This window comes from Conger conger, chromosome 13 (assembly GCF_963514075.1).
Source record: "Conger conger chromosome 13, fConCon1.1, whole genome shotgun sequence".
Taxonomy (NCBI): Eukaryota; Metazoa; Chordata; class Actinopteri; order Anguilliformes; family Congridae; genus Conger; species Conger conger.
This window is the reverse complement of record NC_083772.1, coordinates 11851181-11876802: the sequence shown is the minus strand read 5'-3', so window position 1 is coordinate 11876802 and position 25622 is coordinate 11851181. Positions and strand designations below refer to the sequence as shown.

The following is a 25622-nucleotide window of genomic DNA, read 5'->3' as shown; positions in this document are numbered from 1 at the left end:
AATCTTTGTACAGTGGGGGAACCCGGCCGACCCCGGTTAACCTATCCTTCCTATTGACATAAAATGTATATCTTTATTGGATTCTGTATGCTCAATGACACCTTTAAGTGCATTTAATCTATAATCCGTACGGATAAATACATGCCTGTTTTAAATTACGAGAGTTTTAAGTAACTCTGTGCCCCCTATTTCAGTAAAGGAGGTGGTACCTTCCAGGCGCAGCTCAGTCCCTATGGAGAGCAATTGCTGAAGCACCGGAGTTTAGAAGGAGAAAGAGGGAGAGAGCGAGCGAGTTTTGGAGAAGGGAAATTATGGCCGTTAGAATGTCCTTCCATTGCCACCGGAGTACTTCGTTTCACATGAGAATGAAAGCCACGTTTCTGCTTTTGTTTTTCAGTGTATCCGGTAAGTTGCCTACTTGGTAAATGTGTTTTCGGCAAAACTTTGGCATGATCAGAAAGAAAATAAGTTCGATGGAATGGAGTGTGCGCGACATGATGCTCGGCTAGCTGGGAAGCTAGATTCGCTGCTAAATGTCACGACAAAGCAAGAAGTTCCAAACTTGATTGGATGTTTCGTGTTTAAAAAGTACCGTATCATGTTTTTTTTTTCCAGTGAGGTGGGATATTGTTGTTTGTCTCATTTGTCCGAGATTCACACGCCTGCTAAAAATATATTTGCCTTTTTTTAGTTGTTGCTACTTTGATGACTAACGCTTGCTACTGTAACGTTACAAGCCGGGAATGTGGACTGCTTTGGTTGTGCATGGCTGAGTTGATTCGAATGATTGCCAGCCTTGCTGGCTAAGCGAGCCTTGTGCTTTGATTGTGGTAGATGTGCTAGCTATATGTGCTTCCATATGGTAGCCTACATTTGAACTGCGCAGCTAACGGTTTCAGTTTGGCATGGTAGCGAGGCTTCTTGCGTGTACTCAACTTGTCACTGAGTTAACGTTAGCGAGCTGAAATAAAACATAAACAGCAGAACTGACATGCAACCGACGAAATAGAATACAGGAGCAACGTTATTATATTTCCTTTACTAGAAGAGTACAATCGACAGGTACGCGTAACTAGATGGGCTTAACGATAGGAGTACAAATTAACTTTCATCAGGATCGCACAATTGTGCAGGTTGTGTTATTGGTTCAGGTAACCTTAGTGGACTTAATAAACTCATGCTTATTGAAACGTAGGCTGAGCTACATTGGTGAACTAGCGAGCAAAGTTACGTCCGTAAGTTCCTGCAAGGCACAATACAGCGTGCTTAACAAGCCGGCGAGTGTGCTCACCGCAACACACACAATGCCATGGAAACATTCTTCCAGAAAAGATGTGAATGAAATAAAAAGGCAATACAGTTGAAAACCTGGATGTTGCTGCTCAAATGTGTTCTTCTGTTCTTGGCTGGGCATGTATTGTCCCTCAAAAGCACTTGATAATGGTGTGGAGGATAATACATCATTGCCAGCTAGTGTTTTATTTGTCGTAAACAGACTTTTGTTTTTTTATAAAGTTACGATCATATGAGTGTAAGTTATACACATTGCACATTAGCTAATAAGTGCAACGGAAGCACAAGTAGTTTGGCACAGTACAGATAATCATCAGCCAGATCATTCATTGAACTGTCTGGTCTGTACCTAGTGAATTAATATTCAGTTAAAGTAGCGCAGAATGCCTACCAGGTAATGTTACTAACAACCAGGTTACATACGGAATAATTTACATGTAGATTGCAAGCAACATTGCATCATGGTGTTCATAAAGTACCAAACTGTGACCCGTAAGTGCAGCCTTACTTTAACTCATATGGACGCACGCATAGTGCCGTTCAGTGGGAGTATAATCACGCTATAGGTCAGGTTTAATGGCGATTAATCTACTCACTTCTACACGAGGAACACAGAAAATATTTTGAAACCGAGACAAGGTCTGAACAGGTGCGTACTAGTCATATGAACACGACGTCCCCGCTCTTTTGACGGTTGCAGTCCCGCGGTCCTCCACCGCTCCCCCATGAGGAGAAGTATGCATTCAGTATCGAGAAGAGAATGTGCCAGATCGCCAGAGGTTGCAGACTGAGGAGTGTTCAGGTCTGCTGATGAATTGAAGGTTGCAGGAACCTTGCCCTTGAATGCCCTTGTTGCTGGCTTGCACAGGGACTTGGTTACAATTAAAGTCTTAAAAAAACAATGTAGCAATCTCCTAGAGAGAATAATTGTGTCAAACTGAAACAATCAAAACAGGCAAAACAAACAATAAATAGCCTACACAGGTAAAAGTCTGTAATTAATATTTAACATAATAATGAATTTTAAAACTGGGCAACTTATGCATATCCATTTCCATGTCCGGTTTACTTTTGAATGATCCCTGTTCCTGATAAAATGCTTCTTGTTGCCAGTGTTAAAATGAGCCTTGGCTACCCTGTCCTCTTTCTTTGGTTGGAGGAACTTATCTTGAAATGGGATCATTTCCATGGTATATTCTTTCTGTATTTTAGCATGTGCATGGTGTGGTTTGCATGTTTATTTCCTGCTCCTGGCAACAACTCGCTAATATAAATGGAAAATTGGAAATGGAAAAAGCTTTGCCAAACATAATACAACAGTAAATTCACAATTTGCTTGTCACGTGGATATTTCCCTCCGATTGTTTTTCCTTTTACTGGAGATGGTGAGAATCACTCTTTAAGAGCGGGTAGCTACAGTCTGCATTCAGTGCAAAACTCTGCTACTCTCTTGCTGTTTGGTGATGGAAATACTGTCACGTTAACATACCATGAACAGTCCTCTCTGACTGATGCCCCATCAAGGACTTGTAACTCCTGTAACGTGAGCCTATCATTTCCGTCATAGAGCCTGTTTCTCTCAGCACTTTCGTGTTGCTTTGACAGTATGGTCCGTGAGCAGGAAAGCAAGTTCCTCAAAGTATGTAGCTTGTTTGACTGGCTCATAATTGCTCACAAAGCAATTGATGTAATCTTGAAAGTTGTAATTGGCATGCAAACCAACTACTCACACACGTTTCTATCAATCTTTGACAAACATTGACAAAGTATTTGTATGTACCAGTTAGTTTCACATTGGCTGACACAATCGATCTAATTAGCTACTAGACTATGCCAAACGCCTTATAGGGTTTAATATGGGTGCTAGCAAGTTAGCAAGTTGCCATCGTATCTGAATATCATAGGAAATGTTATGGTAAGTTGCACTACACTTGTGAGCTGTATAGCCTAGGAGTTGCTGCATTCTTTTTGTTAATGTTTCTTATTTACTTGTTTATGACCATTTCCTGCATTTATCACAACATAGCGAGTCTTGATATAGCCTATGCAAACAAAAGCCTAGTCATTAAACATTTAATATGTAGTTTTCATTTCCTTATCTGTATCTTCCTTGAGCTTTGGAAACAAAAAAGTGTGTACAAATAAAGTTGGAAATGCTGTGGTGACATGTGATGTTCCAGGAGAAGGGCTGTTTGTAATGTTTGGCTTTGTGTTCTTTCACTGGCTCATTTCAGGGCTGTTTTTCAATGTTATTATTATTTATGACATTATACTTTATACTGTGTCTATGTTCTTGTTTATCTTTTTGCTTCTGCGGATATCAGGCAATAGGTTTTAATGCATCCTCCATCATGCCCTTGTAAGTTGTTCCGGATAGTACAATTGACCAACTAAATAAGTAATGATACAGATACCACTCATAATAATAATAATAACATCATAATGGATATGCATGTGGTTGTTGGACTCATACCCGTCTATTTGGCCCCATACTCATTCCTGTTCCCTCCCGCCGAACATTAGCGGGAGCCAAGAGTGCTTTAGCCACTCTAGACACTGTTGACCTTGCGTCCTATTGATTCTTTCTGTCCGGGTGAGTATCTCCTTTGTCTCTGTACGTTCACACGCCGGGACTCTGCATTATGTTGGAAGCCTGAGAGAAAACAAACTGCTCTCTGCGGCTATTCCTAACTTTATTTAAATGAACATGGAGCGTATTGTTAAGACTCATCTGCTGTCCGGCTCCACTGACTGGGTTATTCAATTTCTTTTGCTGTTAAAACTGGAAGCGTTCCCCTGCCACAGTTTCCTTGGCATTGGCGTTAATGGGAAGAGCGGTTTTTCGAGCGGTTGTGCTTCCAGTAATGATGTGATGTAGAGCAGGTTTATCCATGGTGGTCTCATAATGCATGGGCAGGTACAGTAACGTGATAAACGGGTGCCCTCCTGCATACTGTAGGGGCTTCTGGCAGTGTCTCCTGGGGGGTGGTGCATCAGGACATTCACTGTAGTGGTGCTGTTGGTTTGGAGAAGCAGTCCCCCCCCCCCCCACCCCCCCCCCCCCCCCTTTCCTTCAGTTCTGCTATAATATGCCATATATTTCTGCCTGGCCTGCTTCAACCTGGTGTAACCTTACACCCTCCACGCATGACCTTGTGACGCTTGGGGGCAGGAGCAGGGGCAGGGGCACCCTCCTGCCCCAGCATCCCCCTCTACCCGTGCGGTAGTCCTGGCTTTGTCATTAGCCACCTGCGATGACTGACAGTGCCAACAGGGGTGCCCTGAGAACAAGGGAGTAAGAAACATGAACCAATCCTACATGCACCTTTTGTGTCGGATAAACTGCAACACATGTAAGAGTTTCTGGTTTATCTATAATACACAGCCGAATAGCTTTGCTAGTGAGCCACCTGATAACAGTAATACCAGTATGATTAATATCTAGGCCTATAAAATGTGTGTGAGTTTCTCTCAAAAATATAAAGCGCGAATCCAGCTGTGCAAACTGCTTTAAATAGTCTTGATTGCTGCCTCATTAAGATGGTAGCATCATGTTAACCAAGGAACCATGTCTGCTCTAATGAGCCATGTTCTTATTTGTTTTGCACTACAAACTTAATTTGCATTGGCAATAGTGAACTGTTCTCACAAACACACACCCACATGCAGAAACGCACCCCTGTAAAATAACAGTGTGCCGTCTCCCATCACCGTGGCTGATCATGGTTTGGATTAAGTGGTCAGCCTGCTTGCATAAAAAGAAAAGAAACAAACTAAGAGGATTAATGGGGAACCATTCGGCAAGGTGCCTAAATTCCACCCTGTCCAAGAGGGGAGACAAAAGGGGCCTTGTCTCCAAAAACACCCCGTACTCGTCCCCATCCCCCTGTCCCCCCACCACACACACACACACACGCACACGCACACAATGCCACCTGAATCCCGCTGCAATGCCGAGCTTTTCGTTGCTTGTCGTTTTAAACTTTGACTCTTTCCCACTGAAATGGCTGCTTTAAAAACGCATACCGGGTATAATGATGCCTCTTCATGGCTTTAGCACACTTTCAGGGCTTTGGGGAAACAGAGTGCAGCTCTGACTCCATGTTTCAGGAGCCTTTATGGGAAGTCTCATCAGAGGAGATTTATGGTGGCCCTGGGTGTTTTACCCGCCCACAGTCAGCTTCCCAGAACATTACCATGTAACCACATTCATAATGGCAGGGGGTGAGCAGACTGACAGGTTCTGAGGATACAGCCATTGGCCAGCGTTGCGTTGGCTAATTGCTTCCTGTCGGGGTTGCATTCTGACTAGTTTGAAGCTTGGTGATAGCCTATGACTGAAGTTTTTCAAGTAATACTAAAATAACAGGCTAAACAGCTCTTGTTCTGCTACCCAGAAAAAATGATCACATATTGATGGCTATTCTGTCAGGGCCACAGTGGCTCAGCGACTGAGGCCAGGGGTCTTTTCTTGCGATTGTGACTGAACCCAGTTGAATGTGGAAATGAATGTGGAGATATCAATTCATTTTGAATGCCTGATTGTGAATATGCAAACTTCTGACTGGCAGGCTGCTTGTAGCATGAAGAGTGACCCATAAGGCGGTGTTTGGCTTTGCTGTGTAATCGCTGTTCCTTACACAGATCTTCTGTTCACACTGGGTAGCGTGGATACTGTAGGCTCATCATGTTTCTAAAAGAAATATTGTCACGGCATAAGGAAACAAGGGAGGGGATTGGTAACTCAGCGTGAGTTTGAAAATATTTTCATTGCCATTTTGCAAAGTGATTGTTTCGTTGACATTATTGTTGTTAACAAGGCACCGATTTCTCATGCTATAAATGAGGGATTATGTCTTTGTTGTGACAGTTGTGCTTGTGTTTGTTCTTCCCGGTGAACGATAACTCAATGATTGAGAGATGGCACACATTTCAGTTTCAATTTTGAGACATCCAGTCACATTTTTACCTGGTGAATTCATCATTCAGAGCTTTAATGTTTACGCAGTAAAATAAAAAAAGTTAATGCTGTCATGTTAGAGGGACATTCATTTGAAAAAAAACAAAAACAATAAAACACTGACACCTTCAGAACTGAAGTTGTCCCATGATAACCTTTGCATAGGTCTTTACCACCCCCTCCCAGTCAGGTGATCCGAGCATGTGATGCTTTATTAATACTGACAGTTTGACGGCCATAATTAACTTCAGTCTGGGGCTGTGCCTCCGCTGCCTATTACTGTATTAATCTCAGGGGGTGAGGTGGGGCGGGGCAGGGTGTATAGCACCCATCTCAAAAGTACAGAAGCAAATCTAAGGTTGGGCTGCCCCTCTCCCATGCCACATATTCTACTTTTAACTGGCGTCTGCTTGAGCCTGCAGTTCTGAGCACTGAGATTTCAGTAATTACTCTGGAAGCACAGTTTGCTTTCAGAGGTGACACAAGATTTGCATTTAAACAGGTTTAGCTTGGCTACACAGCTCATTAGAACGACAGCACACGATACCCCCCACCCCAATATAACTTTTTTTTGCTTTCACAAACATGTCCCATTTTTAGTTTGACTTGTCTTTCTGCCTGTGAGTATAAGCGCACACTGTCAGGTTTGTGTTGCCGTTCCCTCCCACCGTACTGTGCCTTGTCATTTAAAAACAGTCCGGTAGCCATACAGTTAGTTAGGTAGCTGCTTCTGCCAAAGAAAAACTCCATGACTCAGCATCTCGCATGCCTTCCGTGGTGCGCACTGGAGACACGGCGGATTGTGAGATTCCCTGAGAAACTACTTAATGGTAGGTGTGTGTAATATTGTACATAATCACCAAAGTATAACAATTTTATTTTCACTTAAGCCTTTATTGGATTAGGTATTTAAATGGCGCGTCAACCTGGAATTAGGCCTAGATTTTATTGTGGGACTTACCTGTGGGTAACTTGCATATTAATCCATGGGCTGTGAAAATGGGCTGTTGAACGATGAGATAAGAGAGAGGGTTTAGCAGTGAATGGATCGGGTTAAACCTTGCGTAAGTCTCTCTGCCGGTCCAATTCCCCTCTCTGTCCAATCCGGGCTGTTGCTCACTCGGGGATACAAGGTTGAGAGAATGGAGAGAGGGGATGGGGGGTACAAAGCAGCGTGAGAAGGTGCATACAGAACCGAGGGAAAGGAGGTGGGGGCAGGAGAGACGGGTTAAAAAGGAAGACAAGCGGAGGGAGGGAGGGAGAGTGCGGGGAGGGAGTGTATGCGAGAGAGAGGGAGTGGTGTAGGCTCTCAGGACTGGGTGTGTGGAGGCAGGGGAAATGGAGACATACTTGAGTGACTGAGAGAGGAAAGTGTGTGCAGCCACACAGTCTGGAGGTATTGACCTGAGCGTCCCTCTCCCGCTCTGGAGAGGCCCCAAACCAACACCCACGCGCCCCAACCGGGGGCACTGGAGCTGGGCGGGGGCAAGGAGAGGCAGGGGTTTTCCCCAATTCAAATGCGTAGCAATAGAGGGCAAAACCTGTGACTCTGCGGACGCTACAGCTGCCAGTAGATCAATGAAGTCTCGCTTATGCTAATGACTCTCTGGGTCAATCTTTGTGAAATCGACCACTTTTGTGACCCCGGCATGTTTCCTTGAAACCTGCTGCCTATTTTCAAAGGAGACTTGTGGTCAACAGATTGAAATCTGGTCTTTTTAAAAACATTAGGCTATGTGTTTGCGTGCGCAATTAAATGTTCTGAAACACGTCCTCTAAGTCTATGACCCAACCTCCTCTTCCTGTTTTCACTGAAATCAGCAATAGAGCCTACTCAAATGCAGCAAGTCAGCCTCTATTGAAAGGCCTTTTAACCAATATCTCTCATATTGCCGAACACTGAATGAAATATGACTTTGTCACCATGCGCTATCTAGGTCAAATGGCAGTACATGGGTTTGTGTAATGACCATGTACTGCTGTCCATGAAAGAAAGTAGATTTTTTAAATTTTGTATTTATTTATACAATATTGAAAAGCATGGTAAGAAGTCAAGGTGGTTTGCATAATTGACTACAAGAGGATGATTGAGTTCTAATCTTACAGAGCACGGTTCAGAATGCTGAATAGTGCACTTCATAAAGTAGCTACATGTCAAGCAATGTAAAACTGAACATTTTCCATGATGCTACGCACCAGACTAAATCATATTCTCAGTATGGCTTGTTGTCTTAATCTCGTTAAATTTTGGTCCCATTTGATTTGGTCATTTTTGCCTAATATTTGCCGTACATTATCGCTTTATTAATTGGCAGCCCTTGGCCATTCGGATAGTTAATTTCCATACTATTCATTCCCACGGGGAAAAAACATTCCCCTGACTTCTTATCGTATTTTGCTTTTGTGATATTTTTTTATGGAATATTTTAGCCATTCTCAGAACACATGCAGTGATAAAATAACGTGACCTTATCCTTATCCGTTTCCTCATTCCAGTCCTTATCAGTTTGACTTTCCGTGAAATACGTGTCAATCATCACAGCCATGCCCTCCTGCATGTCAACTCTATTTCTGTATCTGCTAAACAGATAATGGCAGCTGGTAACTACAAAGTGTTTGAATGTTTGTCCTTCAACTCCTCCGTCATTGTGCACGTTCTTGGCTCAGTGTTCACTTCATCGCCGTGCCAAATCAGTGTCACACTCCGTCAGCGTGTGACGAAATGCGTAATGCGAAAGAAATCTGTTTATCGTACAGATAACTGCCGCAATCCATGCGATACAGGGTTGTGTTAGGCTTTCGTTTATTACTTTTGTGTCTCTGCGGCCCTGTGTGAACTAGGTTTTTCCTCATCGCTGAAAACGTTTCTTCTCTTGATCCATATGTATTCTAATGACAGTATTGTCCTGTGACAGTGTACCATCTAAGGCAGTGGTTCTTAACCTGGGTTCGATCGAACCCCAGGGGGTCGTTGAGACAGTCTCAGGGGTTTGGCAGGGGTCAAGACACACACAGTATAGCCATTGTGCACTAATAAAATATATACTATAATTTTTGAAGAAATAATATTTTATTTTTCCAATTACGAAGGGTTCGGTGAATGCACTGATGAAGCTTGCAGGGTTCAGTTCCTCCAATAAGGTTAAGAACCACTGGTCTAAGGTCTATAGTCAGACGGTGTGTGGGGCTATTGGGGACACTTGACCTGTTAAATTTGTGATAAACATTATATATCTTGCCAATCTCTTCTGTTTAACAAGTCATAGCTGGGCTTTACGCTCCGGTTTCTATATATTTTGCACATCAAAAAGGATTTTGAAATAAAGAATAAGACACAGGTCGTGCTGAATACGCAATAGGTAGATTAGGGGAATACTGCACTATGTAGTCATGCGTTGATGAGCCGTCGGTGTCTGCAGCACGCCGTCCGGCATGTTTCACTTGTGCGCGGCCGTGTTGGCCCCTGCCGTGTCTGCACAATGTACGCACGACAGCCCGGCGTCCTCAAAAGAAACGAGGAGGGAGTTTTAATGACCTTAAGGAGGAATCTCCGTCCGCCTCCCTCTCGCCCTGAGTGCTGTGCCTCGTCAGAATTTTACAGGCTCCTGAAACTGCACGGGCCCGTGAGATAAGGGTAAGCCGCTGTAAAACTCTCAGAATGTGCGTGTCTGTTGCGTGCGAGAGTGCACCACTGCACACTGGAGCACACACTCTTATCTGCCTGTGAAGACTGGGGGGTAATTGATGGGAGTGGGGCGGGGCGGGCAGGGGGGGGGTTGGTGGGCTTTGGGGGGATTGTATTTAATTTTTAGCCCCAGACGTGTCATTTTTAGCGTTGCCTCTGTGTACGAGGATGTCGATGGAGCAGGAGGAAAGTAGTCGACAGTTAGAGGCTGTGAGGTCTGTAATTAAACAGGGCAATTTTAGGGTTTCAGCTCTCGAGAAGAAGAAAAAAATGGAAGGCGTCGTAATTTGAAATATAAATAAATAAAGTAGTAATGGAGCCCTCAAAATTACAGGCTTAAGATAAAAATAGCAAATGGCAAATACGTGTGCCGCACATATAACAAGTCTGATGAAAGTTAAGGAGTGAAACAGGCCTCCAGTGTGCGTCCTCTTCCATGATGAATAGAAAATAAATAAGTTTCTGAAATTTCTGAAAAGCATCAGATTCTCTCCTTCCAATTCTGTAAATTTCTGATTTATTTCATTACAAGACTCCTGGGATATAGCCCAACACAGTGTAGGCTATGTCAGCATTTGTATTTAAGTCGTGTTTTTGTGCTCTTGAATTGACATTAAATTCATGTGCAGCAGATTGGGGGCCAGGCTAATTTATCTTTTTGCCTACCCATAAGAATGTAAGACAAGAGAAGGATACTAAGAGGATGAAATGTGGGGGTGGTGTGGGAGAGAGGTTAAAGAAAGACAACGGGATGCGAGACTGTGATTTGCAGCTGGATCATCTATCTATCTGAACTCTCGACTCAAACTTAATCTCCCTTAAGAGGCTGCAGACTGAGAGAGTCCCAGTTGGACGGGAACCGTGTTTTTGCAGAAACCCCATCAGCAGATGAGTGCTGCGGAGCTGCATGGGAGGTGAAGGGGCAGGGAGAGAGATGTAGAGCCAGCTGTGGCTGCAGAAGCACTTTGTAAGCCACTCGGGGGGGGGGGGGGGGGGGGGGGGGCCAGGCCCCAGGCCCCAGGCCCCAGGCCCCAGGCCCCAGGCCCCAGGCCCCAGGCCCCAGGCCCCAGGCCCCAGGCCCCAGGCCTGGCACGCTCCCCCGCCCGCCAAACACGGCTCTAACCCAGGCATACAGGGCTCTAACCCAGCCCGACACGGCTCTAACCCAGCTGAGTACGACTCTAACCCAGCCGGACACGGCTCTAACCCAGCCGGACACGGCTCTAACCCAGCCGGACACGGCTCTAACCCAGATTAAAGTCCTGTGTCACAGCACCGCCACCGCCTTTTCTTTTTTTCTTCTTTTTTTTCTCTCTCTCTTCCTTTCAAGGAAGATTTGAATCGGAAGCTTGCCGGGCTTAGGTCACCTCTCCCCTCTGCCCCCTATCCCCCTTCATTCTCTCTCCCTTCTCTTTCTCTCTCCTTCTCTACCCTTTTTTCTCCTGCTCTTTCTCCGTCTACCCCTCTCTCTCTACCCCCCTTCTCTTTGCTCCCTCTCTCTTTTTCTCTGCTCGCCCCTCCCTCCCTCCCTCTTTTTAACTCTTACCTTTTTTCTCCATATGGAGAGCAGTGGTGCCGTAATTAACTGCTGCCGAAGGCGTGTCTTGTTTGTTTGGTGGTTTTGCATTGCTGGCATTCAGGCATCCACGGCGACTGGCTGGTTCTTTTGGGGGCCAGGGGAGTTTGGGCCGGCTTTGGGTAACCCTGGGTGGAATAACGTTCCTATTTTACAGAGATATTTTTGCACACTTTAATGTCTGTCACCAGGCGAGTATTTTTATACTTGGTACCTCTCTATGAATTCCCATTTAGCCTGAGCTCCACATGTGCTGCAGTTAGAGCCAGTCATTTCTGCCATATGTCTGTCAGGAAAAATAACTCAAGCTTTACTAGTCATGGATTCGTTCCTTTAGAAGTGGGCTCTTCTAACTGGCTGAGCGGAGCCTTTTTCTGTTTCTCTCTGTTCTGCTGGTCTTGGGAGGCTTGTGGTCACCTGGGGTTACCTCCCCTGTTATCCTGAACTAGCCTACCCAGCTCATGCATGGCCTCACTCTAGATTTGCTTTTGGCAACAAGATCAGAGCTAGTAGTCATGGTGTAGGATTTCATGCATGAGCTAAGATATAGTTTTGGGCTATTTCTAGGCTTGTTTCAATTAAATTCATTACAATCATTACCCTTTAATGTATAGAAGATGTTTTACCATCGGAAAGTACTATCTATGCACATTATCGAGTGTATAAAACAGCGCTATAAGCAGGCATATTTTGTAAACATCAGCAGAGCTTATCTATATGTAAGGAATCTAATGTCTTTTTTCATAAAAATACAATATAATTGGGGCAGCCTATAGCCTCGTGGATAAGTTGCTTGACTGGGTCCTAGAAGGTTGGCGGTTGAATCCCCAGTGTAACTACAATAAGATCCATGCAGCTGTAGGCCCTTAATCCCACATTGCTCCAGGGGCCCCTGCTTAGTCAAATCAACTGTAAGTTGCATTGGACAAAGGGGTCAGCTAAACGACTAATGTGAAGTACTAAATGTGGATGGTGCTGTGTATGTGTGGCAGTGCAGAATAAATGAGTCACTGGAAGGCATTATGAGTTCCCTCCCATGGCTGGTGTGCTGTCCACCCTGGGGGGTCGTGGGAGAGGGGGGTGGGTGAGCATGTCTGAGTTTGGGTGTGTGTGTGTGGAGTGGTGGGCGGCGTGTCTGAGTTTGGGGGTGTGTGTGAAGTGGTGGGGGGCGTGTCTGAGTTTGGGTGTGTGTGTGAAGTGGCGGGGGGTGTGTCTGAGTTTGGGTGTGTGTGTGAAGTGGTGGGGGGCGTGTCTGAGTTTGGGGGTGTGTGTGAAGTGGCGGGGGGCGTGTCTGAGTTTGGGTGGAGCAGGAGGGTGGAGTGTGGACCTCACTTTCGTGTTTCGCTTGCCACCTTTTTCTTGTGGTCCAGAAGTGTCTCTTGTCTCTTGCCGGAGAGATGATGACAGGGGCTCCAGCTCATCTGGGGCGGGGTGGTTTGTGGGGAGCCACTGTAGAGCGTTGTGGGGTTCCGTCTCCACCCCTTTGTTTCTGTGCTTCAGCTTTTAAGTTTCATGTACAGAGAAGTGGTGTGAACTCCACGCCGATGAGGAATCTGAAGTACGTAATATTTCAGCTGTGGGCCTGTAAAGTTTTTCCTCCTGCATCGCCCCTCCCGGCTGTTCGGCCTGTAAAGTTTTTCCTCCTGCATCGCCTCTCCCGGCTGTTCGGCCTGTAAAGTTTTTCCTCCTGCATCGCCTCTCCCGGCTATTTGGCCTGTAAAGTTTTTCCTCCTGCATCGCCTCTCCCGGCTGTGGGCCTGTAAAGTTTTTCCTCCTGCATCGCCTCTCCTGGCTGTTCGGCCTGTAAAGTTTTTCCTCCTGCATCGCCTCTCCCGGCTGTGGGCCTGTAAAGTTTTTCCTCCTGCATCGCCTCTCCCGGCTGTCCGCCTGTAAAGTTTTTCCTCCTGCATCGCCTCTCCCGGCCCATCCTGCCGCACATCGCAGAAAGGACGCCAAGGAAAGCAGACCGCGGCCGAGCAAACAAACACGCAGGAAGCTCCTGGATTTCCTCTCCTCCTCTGCTTTCGCTGTGGCGCTTGGCCGCTCTCACGGTTTGCCGATCAAACGGAGGAATTGCAGCGCTTAGCGATGGCTGTTAATAATCCCTCCTCGGCAGGCCGGCGGGCCAGTGGAGGGGACGAGCTGTGTAAACACACGGCGGCAGGCTGGCAGCGTAGCATCACGGGTGAAGAACTGGGATTGCACCTCGGAGGTTGTGCCCTCCGTTCCCCATCTGAAGGGATTTAATGTAAAGTGTGAAAGCTGTGTAAGTCGGGTGGCACGGCGTAGTGGTTATCGCTGCTTCCTCGCAAGAAGGAGGTTCTGGGTTCGAATCCTGGCTGGCCAGGTCCTCTGCGTGGAGTTTCTCCCCGTGTTCACGTGGGCTTCCTCCGGGTTCTGCCACTGCCCTTGACCAAGGCACTGGCCTCAGAACTGGAGCTGGTGCCTGGGTGCTGCATGGTGGCTGCCCACTGCTCATAAGTAACGAGGATGGGTCAAATGCAGAGACTAATTACCCCATGGGGTTCAGTAAAAGTATGTTATCTATCTTATCTAAGTGTAATGAAATGCAGTATGAGCTTCCTTTTATTCTGCGCTGATGCACAGAGTGACATAAGGGGCTTCATTTATTTTCTTTTGTACTGTGTATTGCTTTTGCTTTGTAGTTGTCATTACAGAAAGTTGTCATTTTCCGGTTGCATCTGCTGGCAAGTAGTCTTTTACCAGGTCCCTCCCCTTGTCATAACCTAAACCAATTAAACCATGTAGAATTATTGACTTACATTTTATAAAAATATGTCTGTGTGGAAAAATGTAGCCCATCTAGTGTTCAGTTTTATTAATGTCAACATCTGTGGGAGAAATGTAAGCCAACATATGTTTGCAACATGGATATTGTAATGATCTTCAACCCCCCCTGGCTCCTGACCATGGACGTTTGGGAGCCACTGGGTCATGTTTCTTGTTAAAAACAATTCAGAAAGCAGAACAAACTCAATTTCATCTTTTCTATTTCTTTGTTTTTTGCTGAATGAGTGTCCGTTCTTGTCAAGTGAAAGAGGGAAGCCCACACCCTCAAGGCTTGCTGTCAACGCTCATCTGCTTTTAGGCTGACTCAAACGACACTCTCTGTCTCTCTCCGTTTCTTTGTCTCTCTCTCTCTCTCTCTCTCCCTCCCTGACTCTGAGAAACGAATGGTTTGGGAGTGAGGGAACAGTTGCTGAGAGGTTGACATTGTGAGACTGACAGCACGTGTAGGTTTGGGTGCGGTTCTGTCGGGCTTTCTCATCGTTTCCCGCCAGCGCCTGACGGACGGGCGCGGGATCAGGAGACCGGCGATCCGCCGCGGTGTGGGGCGCGATGGCGTGTCACTCCTCTTCTTTTCCCGCGGGAGGGAGCGCGCCGGAATGATCCGGAAGGTTTTCCTCCTCCTGTTACAAAGCGCTTTCCCTCTCCGTGGAGCTGTATTGATTTCCCTCTGTAAATACGAGCTTTACTCCATATTTCAGACAGATATCCACATTTATTGATGTTAACATATCCGGTTAACATGTCGCAACAACGGGGTTTTTTTGCGCAAAACAAAGCTTTTTACTTTTTTTTTATTTTTTATTTTCAAGTAGCTGTTTCAGTACAAGAGGCAACCAAGTGTGATACCTTTTCACAGAAAAATTATGATTCTCTTTAAATTATTACAAGCCTGCTTTATAGTATGTTCACAACTGGTCCCATGGTGCCTGAATCCTGCCATTTTATCCCCTTGCCTGGTTTTCATTCAGTCAGTCATGCCAGGGAGTGGTTTTTTGGATGGAGAATCGGAGGCCAGAGCGACCCTGGGTGGGGGGGGACAGAGGGACGTCCCATCTTCGGACAGCCTGCTATCCCAGAGTCCCAAACACCTCCTTTTTTGTTTTCTTTCCTGGGGAGTCCAGTTTAAGTGGACAATCAGTCAGTCCAGTAAATACAAAGTGGCATTTGCTTGAGGCATAAACAGCCAAGGGAAACCCCCCTATTGTCTCCTGTGAGAACTGGCCCTGCCGACTGGACCCCCAAGCGTTCAGGAGACACTTTCCAGCTCTCCGTCCTGGACAGGGTTTCTGCTGTTTTTCTTTTCTTTTTCTCTCAGGCCCTCTCTTTTTTCCCCTCCCTTTGTTTTGAAGATGCTTTTTTTTTGTCTGCTTTTTTTTGTCTGCAGAGTATAAATATGTGTAAAGACAACTTCAAGACTTTGTGGTCAGTTCTTTTTTTCTACTGAATTTGATTAAATATGTAGCTGCAATGAAAAAATGAGGTAAGTAAGAACACCCTCAAATAAAAGTGCAGGACTCCGTATTGTCGGCCACAAGACTAAATCTCAGAAGCAGGGTCAATGATAGAGTGCGCAGAAACCCCGCCAAGTGTTTAAGACCTGCCGCCTGCCCTGGCCAGCCTCAACACCAACTCATTTCACTCCCAAACTGAAATATCAAAGACTGCTTCAGGGCGTGTGTTTAAACAGTCAGTTAGTTCAGCGGCCTGAGCTGCCACCCGGGCCTGTGTTTACTTATTTTCTCTTGACGGGTTTCAGATTGAAGGTCAGAGGAGGTGAATCTGTGGGTTGCAGCGCTGATAGAACGAAGGGGCTATTTTTTGATGCTTGGAATATAAACAGCACGGCTTGGGCCCCTTTTAGAAAGAAAAAAAATATCAGCGAAAACAAGACTTCTGCTGAAGAAGAGTGCGTTGGAGCACATCTTATTCCCGTTTCCATGTTGGCAGTCCTTTGGATGCCAGAGGATAACGACTAATTCAGCCTCTCCATTTGATGACCAGCTGCAGCGGGAAACTAGAAACTTGCGAGGATTTTCCCTGCTCTTGAAAAACTGCGACTGTGAATGTGATTTTCCGACAACACAGAGAACAAGCCAGTTAAGTTTTGAGAGTATTGAGTAAACATTGTCCTGCAGTGTAGCCAATGGCCGAGTTGATTCTGTTTCCTATAGACCACATTATAGACCACGTCGCTTGGTGGAGTTTTGGAAGAATTTCTGCCGTGGTAGAAATGCATAATTAGTGGAGTGTGTGTAATTGAATGTTCTGTGCTGCTTGTGTGTGTGTGTGTGTGTGTGTGTGTGTGTGTGTGTGTGTGTTCGCGCGCATGTGCATTTTTGTGCGCGTGTGTGTGCATACTGAACGAATTTGTATAGGTATAACATAACAAAGATTCATTCACCTGACTGCTCCAGGTAGCTCCCGTGTTACCTTGCTCTCCTCTCTCAGTGGAAGCCCTGTGGGTCACACTCTGATTTCTGGCTCATTATGGGGGCTCACTTTCCCTCTGTCTGCAGAAATTAAAAAGGCACTGCTCTGCCTTTTATACAGAGTGAAGTTCATTAACAGTCTTGTGTCTGTGGAACTGCATTAAATAAGAAACGGAAAGGGGAAAAATCTGCTTCATTAAAACACCATTCTTATGCTAATTGAATGGGTATCTCTGTGGAGTGTGGTTTGCTAGTTTATGCCTCAAAATCAAATCAAAACATTATCACATAATTTGTTTGAAAGTTGGGCTCCCCCCCCCAAACATTCAATCTCATTTTTCAAACAAAAAGAAAGATTCCACGCCTTTAAATGGTCAGAAACACAAAATGGCAGCTGAACATACAATGTTGTTTAAATTTGAAATAGAAACATTTCTAAAAGACAGTGTTTGCTGCAGTCTTAGCCATTTTGGCTAAGTAACATCTGTACAGTATGTTAAAACATCTGAAAATGAAACATCCTCACAATGTTTGCAATATTGCAACATATTGATAATTCACCTGGTGCATATTGATGATACTTTTGCTGCAGGTGTCACCAAACCTACAGTGAAACTGTAGTTGCAATAAGATTAGATTTCTGTTTGAATATGTCATCAGATTTTCTGGAATACTGGAATGCTTGCAGTTGTCCCAAAATAAAGCTTGGCACCTTTTAAATTCTAAAACGGTTGTTTTAAATTGGGAACCGCTCCCCCCTCTGTGGCGGTTGGCAGGCGAGGCCGTTTTCTCTCCTGACGGTGCATTTTGTTTGTGTCTGTCTCTGTTCCGCACACTCTCAGGTCTGTTCCCCACACTCACTCTCAGGTCTGTTCCCCACACTCACTCTCAGGTCTGTTCCCCACACTCACTCCAGGTCTCTGTTCCCCACACTCACTCCAGGTCTCTGTTCCCCACACTCACTCTCAGGTCTGTTCCCCACACTCACTCTCAGGTCTGTTCCCCACACACACTCTCAGGTCCCCGTTCCCCACACTCTCAGGTACTGAAGTGGAGACATGTGAGGCGGATGAAGTGGTGGGGGGCCGGGCGAGCCCCCCCCGGGTTCTGTCTCCTCAGGCCCCTGATGAAGGGCTGGTTTGTTTGCAGCTTCCCCTCCCTCTGTAGTTGTTTGTGGGCCTGGAGGTTTTTAATGAGGGACTTCTGTTTGGAGGGAACACGGCAGCAGGAAGGGCCTCGCGTTTCCTCAGTGTGCTAAGTGCCTCACTCTGGAGTAGAGTTGTGATTCGGGGCGGTAACGCCCCTCGCTCTCTGCGGGCCATTATCTTACTCACCAGGCAGGATTGGAGGTTGTTTCCAAACACATGTGGAGTTTTGTTGTTCTAATGCCTTTCCTAATGGTTTTCGCAGCTCGCAGCTCGCAGATGTAGACCGTATGAGACGGACTGCAGTGTGGAATGTGCCCTGGTCTGAAGCCCGCTCAGCAGACCCGCTGATTGTGTCACACGCCGGAGCTCAGCGCTGGGCGGCCCAAAGCCCCGAAAGCCCCGTGTCCTGCAGCAGGGCGTAATTGATTTGGCTTGTGGAGTGACCCTGTCGCTTTTGTCGCTTTTATCGCTCTTATGAAATACACAGCAGCCACGGGTCTAATGGGATTTCAGACCACCATGTCCTGAGTGGGACTCTGCCAGCTCCCCCTCACTTTCTTCCTCTCTCTCTTTTTTTCTTTGGCTCTCTATCCTCATCTCTCCCCCCCCCCCCCCCCTCTCACTCGCTGTCTGGCTCTCAGTTGCTCTCTTTCTTGCTCTCCCCCTCCCTCTCCTCCCCTTCTCTCTCTCTCCCCCCCTCCTCCCTCCCCTCCCCTTCTCTCTCTCTTTCCCTCTCATCTCCCTTCCACTCTCTCTCATTCTCTCTCTCCCTCCGTCCCTCCCCTCCCCTTCTCTCTCTCTCTCCCTCCCATCTCCCTTCCACTCTCTCTCATTCTCTCTCTCTCCCTCCCTCCCGTCTCCCTTTTTTTCTCTCTCTCTCTCCATCATCTCATATTCCTCCGACCTGTTCCTGCTCTCTGTCCAGTTTACATCTCCATCTAACTATTTATTCCCTCTCCCACATCGTGCCCCCGCTCTTAAATTTCCACTTGTGTGCTCTCTCTCCTGCTGCCTCCATCCCTCTTTCCTTACCTCCGTCTCTCTGGGAACATCCGAATCTAGCCCCGGGATGAGAATAGAAGAGGAATCCTCAGCGTGCCCGTGCCCGTGGGGACGGAGATGTGGGAGGCGGGCCTGGTTCAGAAGTAGCCTTTCCTAGTCGGGATTCTGCCCTCTTCCCTCTGGACCTTTAATTATATGCACAAGATTAATAGCCCTGCGAATAGGCTCCTTCGGCTGCAGTGGAGTCACCCTGCTCGCTGCTGTAGGTGCAACACAGGTTATACATGAATCTTGTTTGTATAATCGTCTGTACTAGAACAAACTAGTAAGAATGGGAATCATGGCAGAAAAATTAAGATGTTTTGGTTGTGTTTGTGACCCTCTGTGGGAACAGCTCCTCATTTTTTCTTTGATGTAATGATGATGATGATGACACCATGTTTTCATATGCGCAAGCTAATCTTACGCAGTTAACCATAATCTGATCCTCTTAAAATGCTCAGATTATATTATTTTTACTCTGCTTGTCACCGATAGGTATCTGAAAGCCAAGAGTAAGGCCTAACCTAGCCTTCAGCATTCATTCAGCGGAAAGCCTCGGGTGTCAGAGATGGATGTGAGAAATGTAATGAGGATGATGACTTTGCAGGTCTATGGGGCAGAAAGGCACGGTGTTAGTCGGAGGGAACAGTGTTCTACACACAATGTTCTTCTGTCCGTCACAGAGTGGGTGATTTATGGGTTTTTTTGGTCCGTTATATGCCTCTAGTGAGTACAGTATAGCCTGCCTTGTAGGGAGGGGTGTAGAAAGTCTGACCTCAGTCCAAAGTGGCTGGTGCTCCAAAAGAGAGAGGGCTGGACAGCCCCGCCCATTTGAGAAACATGAGCGAATGGGAGTGAAGGGGGGCGTGGCTTACGGGGCTGGAAAAAACAACTCGTGCTGACCGAGAGAATGCTGGTGGAACGCCACACTGGCCAGACGTCTGCATTTAGCCACCGGTTCAGTGTGGAGTCCCCAGTGTTTTTTTGTTTTGCTGACTTTCTCTGCCCGTTTGTGGTGTGTGCACTGTGCAGCCAGCTGCAGGAAAGAAGTCAAACAGAGAAACGGAGAAATTACTCTTTTTCCGTAGATCCCTGTTCCTCAAATCATGGTCCTGAAAACGGCGGGTTTTCCAACCTCCCTTTCCCTGGGAGTCAGGTGTGAGGGCCAATCAGTTGCACAGATTTTTCGGTTAATTACCAGTTTGTACTTCTGGCGAAGGCGGGTTTTTTATTTTTATTTTTTACCTTTACTTCAGTACATGAAAGTGCATAATACAGGCCCAGCACATGCCAGAATATACCCAGGACTTATTTTTGCAAGTTCATAATCTCCCATTCATCACTGGGTATGGGCCAAGCTAATATAGAATGCAGATTAATGCATATAAGCTTTCGCTGCTGCCGCAAAGGTCAAAGGTTGTTTCTCGTGAAGGACTTGGCCCGAAGTGATCCCCTCCAGTGCGGTATGTGGCCTGCGTGTAACTGTATGAAATAATATCCCAAAGAAAGAGGGGGGGTTAAACTGTACGTCCAGAGTCCAGGGTCAGCTGCGGTGCGTTCCATATGTGTGCAATTTAGCGACAATGAGGAAGATATTAAAGAGCGGTTTCCTTCCTGCTCGTTCAGAGCTGAGGAATGCGCCCTCGTCTCAATGGGAACGCAGTCTGTGAAATCGGAAAAATCATATGAATTTTTTGGGCTAATAGGTTCGGGAGAAAGAGAGAAATCGGATACTTCCCGGGGACGTGCGTTTTGTTTTGTGTCCTCTGGAACCCCCTTCCTGACATCCTCTCTAGACATTCCCTTATGATCCTCGAGCCAAGATGGCCTCTTTATGCGGTCAGTTTTAGATCACTTCATTGTCTGTTTACCGTTCCTAAACCTGCTAACAATTCTTCTTTTTCCCCCAACAGAGAAAGAGAGAGCACAAAAGATTTGTATATATTTTTTTTATTTTTTATTCTGTGTGAGACATTCCAGATCTTGGCAATTTCAGAACCACCTTTAATTCATTTGCGCAATCTTAATTTGCATGTTGTTATCTGTGTCCGATCATTTGGATTTTGGACATTGTGTTCACTTGGCAGTTGCTCTTGTCCAAAGTGACTTAGAAAACAAAGTGCACTGTACGTGTGTTCACCAGGCAGCAGAAAAGGATGATTGACACTCATAAGAGCCAGTGACATTGCACCAGGAAGTGCTTCAGTCAGCAGTACTGTATGCATTACCAACTGTCCTGTCAATCGTATTCAAGCATCCTGCAAAATGTACAGTCATAAAGCAGAGCTTGACAGATATTCACCTTGTTCCTTTGCTATTGTTATTGTGCTGATTGAGCAAAGACCATTAGTAGGCCATTGGTAAACTGTTATTAGTAAACCTCATTCTCTTTGTCCCGCCCCTCTGTATGCTGTCCTCTGATAATTGTTCACTGAAATTGCATTGGCAGCAGAGCGCTAGATGGGCGGTTAATGACATCATTTCAAAATGAGCTTTTTGTGAGTCACTGTAATTATGCCCTCTCGTTCTGTCACCGACATTGCCCATATTCCCTCTCCGTTCTGTGTCGAAGAGGCTTTCCACTTGAGAGTGCAAAGGAGCATGTCTTGTTTTGCTGTCGACGGGAACCACATCCTCAGCATTTTAGCCGCAGACCCGTGCCTTAGCTTGTGTTCAGAAAATCCGATCAGGACATGGCTTGACATGGCTTGATAGGCCCAAAACTTACTTGCCTGCCCTGCATCGTAATTGATTTCATCTTAAGATGATAGATCAGGCTCTCATTATGGCTGTTGGTAGTTTTGGATGTTACTGTTTGTTTTTTTTGCTGTGATGTCACTAGCTCTGTCACTGATTATTATTATAGTTTTCATATTTGGCCACAGCACTACCACATGTGGAATACCACAATGTGCTCTCACACATACTCTCGGAACAAATTATTAGGATAGCCTGTACACCTACTTATTCATGCGATTATCTAATCGGGAGCTTTAGTTAATGTTCACTTGAACCATCGGAATGAGGAAACATCTCAGTGATTTCAACCGTGGCATGATTGTTGGTGCCAGACGGGCTGGTTGGAGTATTTCTATAATTGCTGATCTCCTGGGATTTTCACGCACAACAGTCTCTCGAATTTACTCAGGATGGTGCGGAAAACAAAAAACATCCAGTGAGAAGCAGTTCTGCGGACGAAAACACCTTATTGACGAGAGAGGTCAACGGACCCGGGCCAGACTAGTCAAAGCTGACGGGAAGGTGACAGTAACGCAAATAACCGCAACAGTGGTATGCAGAAGAGCATCTCTGAACGCACAACACGTTAAACCTCTAGCCTGGATAGGCTACAGCAGCAGAAGACTTGAGTTTAAAAAATAAGTCCTAAAAAATAAATACCTAAGAAAGTGCTCTCTGCACTCAGAGAGCACTTTCTTAGGTATTTATTTTTTAGGACTTATTTTTTAAACTCAAGTTGACACAGTTGACATTGAGAAACACAGGCATCACATGAATAAATCTACATTGATTAAAAAATAAATAAATAAATAATTTATATATATATAGATTAAAACAATATATGGAAATCTTTTCCTGTCTCAGTCTCATTCTCTGGTGGTGCACGTTTCTGAAGCCCGGTTTTCAAGTTCTCGCTGCCATTGGAGAGCATGTGAGAGGCCTGGGAGGGAGGAGGATTGCTGAAAGACTTTGACCTGCGATTTGGGCTCTCTCTGACTGGTTGAATCCCTGGGAAACGTCCGAGAGCCTGAAACGGGGCTCCTTCTGCTCCCTCTAGGGCCCTGCGTATGTGGGAAAGTATGCTAAGCCAGACTTTTAGAAACTACAGGGGAAGGCAGTTTGGAAAATTAGCATTTTAGCATCATTCAGGACGGTACAATCGGGCCTCGCCTCTTGAGAGTGCTTGAGAGGAACTCAATTTACACTTAAGGGGGGAAAAAAAAAAAACGGGATAGATTTTCTGACAATGAATTCATGCTTCCTTACGTCCGTGGGTCGTGGACGCAGACGATTGTAATCTCCACTAAACCTCGAGACGTCCTTCGATCTCTCGCCAAGTATTGGGCTTGAAGGTTCCGTTCGAGTGCCCTTTTCATGCTGTGTTTTTTTTTTACAACGGGGGGGGGGGGATTTCCCAGCTCCCCGTGCCTCCAGCCTGTCCACATGTTTGTCTTTTCTCACAAAACAAATGCAGAGTCAAAGCGAGGACTGTGTGACAGGGGTGTCTGACTGCAGCGCCGTCATGTCTTCTGCGTCTACGCGTTGTTCTGTCGACTCGAACGGCACCCCTGCCTGGGAGACTCCAGACCGAAGCCGCAAGCTGTGTCGGTTTGTTGACAGACTGTTTCGTCTGCGTCTCGTTGACACGGCAGTCCTCTCGTGTCGCCGTTTTGGTAGAAAACATATTTTTTCAATTAATTGGAGGTAATTTCCTTTGATTGATGGCGTTTTGGTCCCGCGGATGTACGCCAGGTCTCACAGCCGTGGAGCCAAACTTCCGAAAACAGCTGAGGGAGCTGAAAGAGGAGGAGGCCAGTCGTAAATTGAAACTCAAAATCTGTGAACTCTCTCTCTCTCTTTTCCGTGTCTATTTTCTGCCAGTAATCATCAGTTTAACAAACTGTTAACAAAGTGTAAGTTGACAGGGAGAGGCCACAGCTCTGGGAAATCTAACCTGAACTGGCTGTGATTTATTGCTTTAAGAAAATGAGTGGATAAGTCAAACTCGGACGGACACGATAAAGGACGGGTCTGTTACGACCCGAAGGAAAAAGAAGTTATTACTTGGAAAAAAAAATAATAGACCTATATATACCTACATTTTATTTGCTGCCTGAGTCCAGATCCGTAATGAGATTTCAGAAGAGGTTCAGTTGCTCCTGTGAATGATGGGAAACCACGCAGAAGCACTGATTGGGGAGGAGGGGGGTGGAGAGAAAGATTACTTCTGTTTTCTTGTTATCTGTTTATGTCATTACAAAGTAACGGCTTGTGAATTTCACGGCTGTCAGGCGGTTGACGGAGGGGGGAGCGTTCAGCGCTACGCCGTCTCATTTCTTAGCAATAGATCCGGGCTCGCTGCGGGGACTGCCCGTCTGTCTCTCGGGCGGTGAATGGGGAGTCTGTCTGCAGTGCAGACATGTTCATTTAGTGCCTTCAAGTGGCAGCGGCTTACGGGAGGGCCTGCTGTGTTTTCGCATGGGGGGGGTGGGGGGTGGGGGGCATACAGGGAACGGTGCAGCGGAGGGGGTCCCACAGCCCAAACCCTGACCCCGTCAGATCGTGCCTCCAGAATTAGCGCTATCTAACCGCTATCTCTTTCACACAGTGGAGGCAGGGGCACTGTGTCATGAGCTGCTGCCTCATCACCGCTCTGCTCTGCCTTGCCTTGCTTAACACCCTGACACCGGCCCCTTGTGCTTTCCCAGCTGTCCAGAAGTTTGAAATGATATAGGCTAGCCCATATAAGTGCTATGGTTATGATTATGATTATGACTGGTATCATGGACTCATGATGACATAACGTATATATGCCAAAGTGGTGCAGGCTGCACATACATTTAGTGAAAATGTAATGCTTAAAAATGAAGCCTGATCATTGTCATCTGTAGTTCTTATTTATTGTTTAATGAATCATTTTTGCCAGCTAAGCTCTCTGGAGAGGCTATAAAGAGACTGGGCAGTTCCCTAGATTCATGCTCTCCGCGTAACAATAAAGCAAGCAAGCTGAAATATTTCCATCCCTCCATTTTATAAACCGCTTATTCCTGGTCAGGATGGGTGGGGTCAGACTTTTATTTATTCAAATATTTTTTATTTTCGATTCAAATACAGTTCTTCATTACCTAAGCTTGCCTGGGGTATTGATCCCTTGAAGTAATCCCAAACCCCATCCATCTGCTCCTCCTTGCAGGCTAAAATGCACCGGGCAAGATCAATAGATACGTATTTAAATCCAAGACAAATACTGTTAGAACCCAGGTCTAGTGGGGGGGGGGGCTGGAGCCTATCCCAGCAGTCATTGAACGAAAGGCAGGAATACACAGAACAGATCACCAATCCACCCCATTCACTCAGGTTCATCCCTACAGGCAGTGTAGAGTCTCCGATGGGACTGTTGCGTGTCTGTGGACTGTGGGGGGGAAACTGCAGTACCCAGGGGGAAACCCAGAAGGACACAGGGAGAACATGCAAACTCCGCTCGGAAAGGCCCTCGACGGGATTTGAACTTTGCTGTCTGGCGACAGTGCTACCCACTGCACCACCGTGCCGCCCAGTTTAAATATTTAGTTATACACATAAAATTTGTTCTTCATTGTTCCTCAATGAGCTTGAGGTCTGCGCTCATCTACTTATTTCCTGAATGAGGAAACTTGTTTGCAGTTCAGTTTTGCGCTGTAATGAGGAACAGGGAGGCATTGGCACTGACCAGCACGGCCGGCCCAAGTACCAGAACCGGAATCTCATACCGTGCTTCCCTAATACATATATTTATTTTCCTTTTTTTCTGGCACGACCGCGCTCTCTCTGTTTCACATGGGTGCAGACACATTCCCATTGGCTCCTGTCAGCGCCAGCCCTAAGGACCGTGGCACATGATTGGAAAGGCTAAAAAACCAGTGACATCCTGAGATGGAAAACTAAACAAGAACCCAAT

The 25622-nt window shown here is 46.1% G+C and overlaps 1 protein-coding gene across 1 annotated transcript in view; it reads left to right on the top strand.

Annotated features, from left to right (window-relative positions):
- The first annotated feature begins 273 nt into the window (after nt 1–273).
- nectin3a (nectin cell adhesion molecule 3a) overlaps nt 274–25622 on the top strand; it is a 58475-nt gene continuing 33126 nt past the window's right edge. Inside the window, exon 1 of the mRNA XM_061217327.1 lies at nt 274–405. Coding sequence (XP_061073311.1) covers nt 312–405 — 94 coding nt within the window. The 5' untranslated portion in view covers nt 274–311. The remainder of the gene's footprint in view (nt 406–25622) is intronic.